The sequence below is a fragment of the Lepidothrix coronata genome, unplaced genomic scaffold, assembly GCF_001604755.1.
Source record: "Lepidothrix coronata isolate B3197 unplaced genomic scaffold, Lepidothrix_coronata-1.0 Scaffold572, whole genome shotgun sequence".
Classification (NCBI taxonomy): Eukaryota; Metazoa; Chordata; class Aves; order Passeriformes; family Pipridae; genus Lepidothrix; species Lepidothrix coronata.
In genome coordinates, this window is record NW_016690752.1 from 39262 (window position 1) to 40716 (window position 1455).

The window sequence follows — 1455 nt, forward strand, 5'->3', positions numbered from 1 at the left end:
TCCAGGGATGGCTCAGGGGGTCTCAGGGATGGCTAAAGGGTTTCCAGGGATGGCTCAGGGGGTCCCAGGGATGGCTAAAGGGTTTCCAGGGATGGCTCGGGGGGTCCCAGGGATGGCTAAAGGGTTTCCAGGGATGGCTCAGGGGGTCCCAGGGATGGCTAAAGGGTTTCCAGGGATGGCTCAGGGGGTCCCAGGGATGGCTAAAAGGTTTCCAGGGATGGCTCAGGGGGTCCAACTCGGGCTCTCTTTGCAGGTGGAGAGCTCTTCATGCAGCTGGAGCGAGAGGGAATCTTCCTGGAGGACACGGCCTGGTAGGGACGGGGGGGTGGTAGTGGTGGGCATGGAGAGGGGAGTGGGCACCCCAACACTGCTCTCGGCCCCCCCGTCCCGCCCCAGTTTCTACCTGAGCGAGATCACGCTGGCTCTGGGTCACCTGCACTCCCACGGGATCATCTACCGGGATCTCAAGCCGGAGAACATCATGCTCAACAGCCAAGGTGGGCTTGGGGAGGGGTCTAGGGGGCTTGGGGGTTCTCCAGGGATGGTGCTGACCCCCCCCCCATCTCCCTCAGGGCACATCAAGCTCACGGATTTCGGGCTGTGCAAGGAGTCGATCCACGACGGAGCCGTCACCCACACCTTCTGCGGCACCATCGAGTACATGTGAGGGGGATGCAGCACTTGGGGGGCGCGGGGGGGTGTCTGCCGTGGCCCCCTGCGCACTCAGGGACCCCCCCCCGCTCCTGGCAGGGCCCCCGAGATCCTGGTGAGGAGCGGGCACAACCGGGCGGTGGACTGGTGGAGCCTGGGAGCCCTGATGTACGACATGCTCACCGGATCGGCAAGTCCCGCTCCTGCTCCTTCCTCCCCGGGGGCCTGGGGGGGTCTGACAGGTGGAGGGGGGGGGTCCTGAAGGTGGGTGGGGGTCCTGGAGAGGGGTCCCTGCCAGGAGGAGCCAGAGCCCCCTGCTACTCACAGGATCAGCAAGTCCTACTCCTGCTCCTTCCTCCCTGGGGGTCATTGGGTGAGGGGTCCCAGAGGTGGCACGGGGGGTCCTGAGGGTGGGTGGGGGGTCCCCACCTGGGTGACCCTGTGCCTTCCTCGCCCCCCTGGCTTTCCCTCACCACGTGGTGCCTCTCTCAGCCCCCGTTCACCGCCGAGAACCGCAAGAAGACCATCGACAAGATCCTCAAGGGCAAACTGGTGCTGCCGCCCTACCTGACCCCCGACGCCCGCGACCTCCTCAAGAAGGTGCCCCCCCAAACTCCCCTCGCCTCCTCCCACCCTTTATTTAAGCAGATTCTACCAAAACACCTCCCCCATTCCCCCCTCCAGCCCTATTTCTCTTCCATCCCTATTTCTCTTCCAGTTCCTCAAGCGAAACCCCAGCCAGCGGGTGGGGGGGGGCCCGGGGGACGCGGCCGACGTGCAGGTACAGGGGTGGGCAGGGGGTGG

The 1455-nt window shown here is 65.4% G+C and overlaps 1 protein-coding gene across 1 annotated transcript in view; it reads left to right on the forward strand.

Moving 5' to 3' along the window:
- The window catches only part of RPS6KB2 (ribosomal protein S6 kinase B2), a gene marked incomplete at its 3' end in the record, with an annotated part of 3452 nt that extends 2020 nt beyond the window's left edge, over positions 1–1432 (forward strand). The window contains exons 2-7 of the mRNA XM_017839917.1: positions 208–311; positions 397–497; positions 573–663; positions 751–841; positions 1144–1251; positions 1370–1432. Coding sequence (XP_017695406.1) covers positions 208–311; positions 397–497; positions 573–663; positions 751–841; positions 1144–1251; positions 1370–1432 — 558 coding nt within the window. The remainder of the gene's footprint in view (positions 1–207; positions 312–396; positions 498–572; positions 664–750; positions 842–1143; positions 1252–1369) is intronic.
- Positions 1433–1455: the final 23 nt, after the last annotated feature.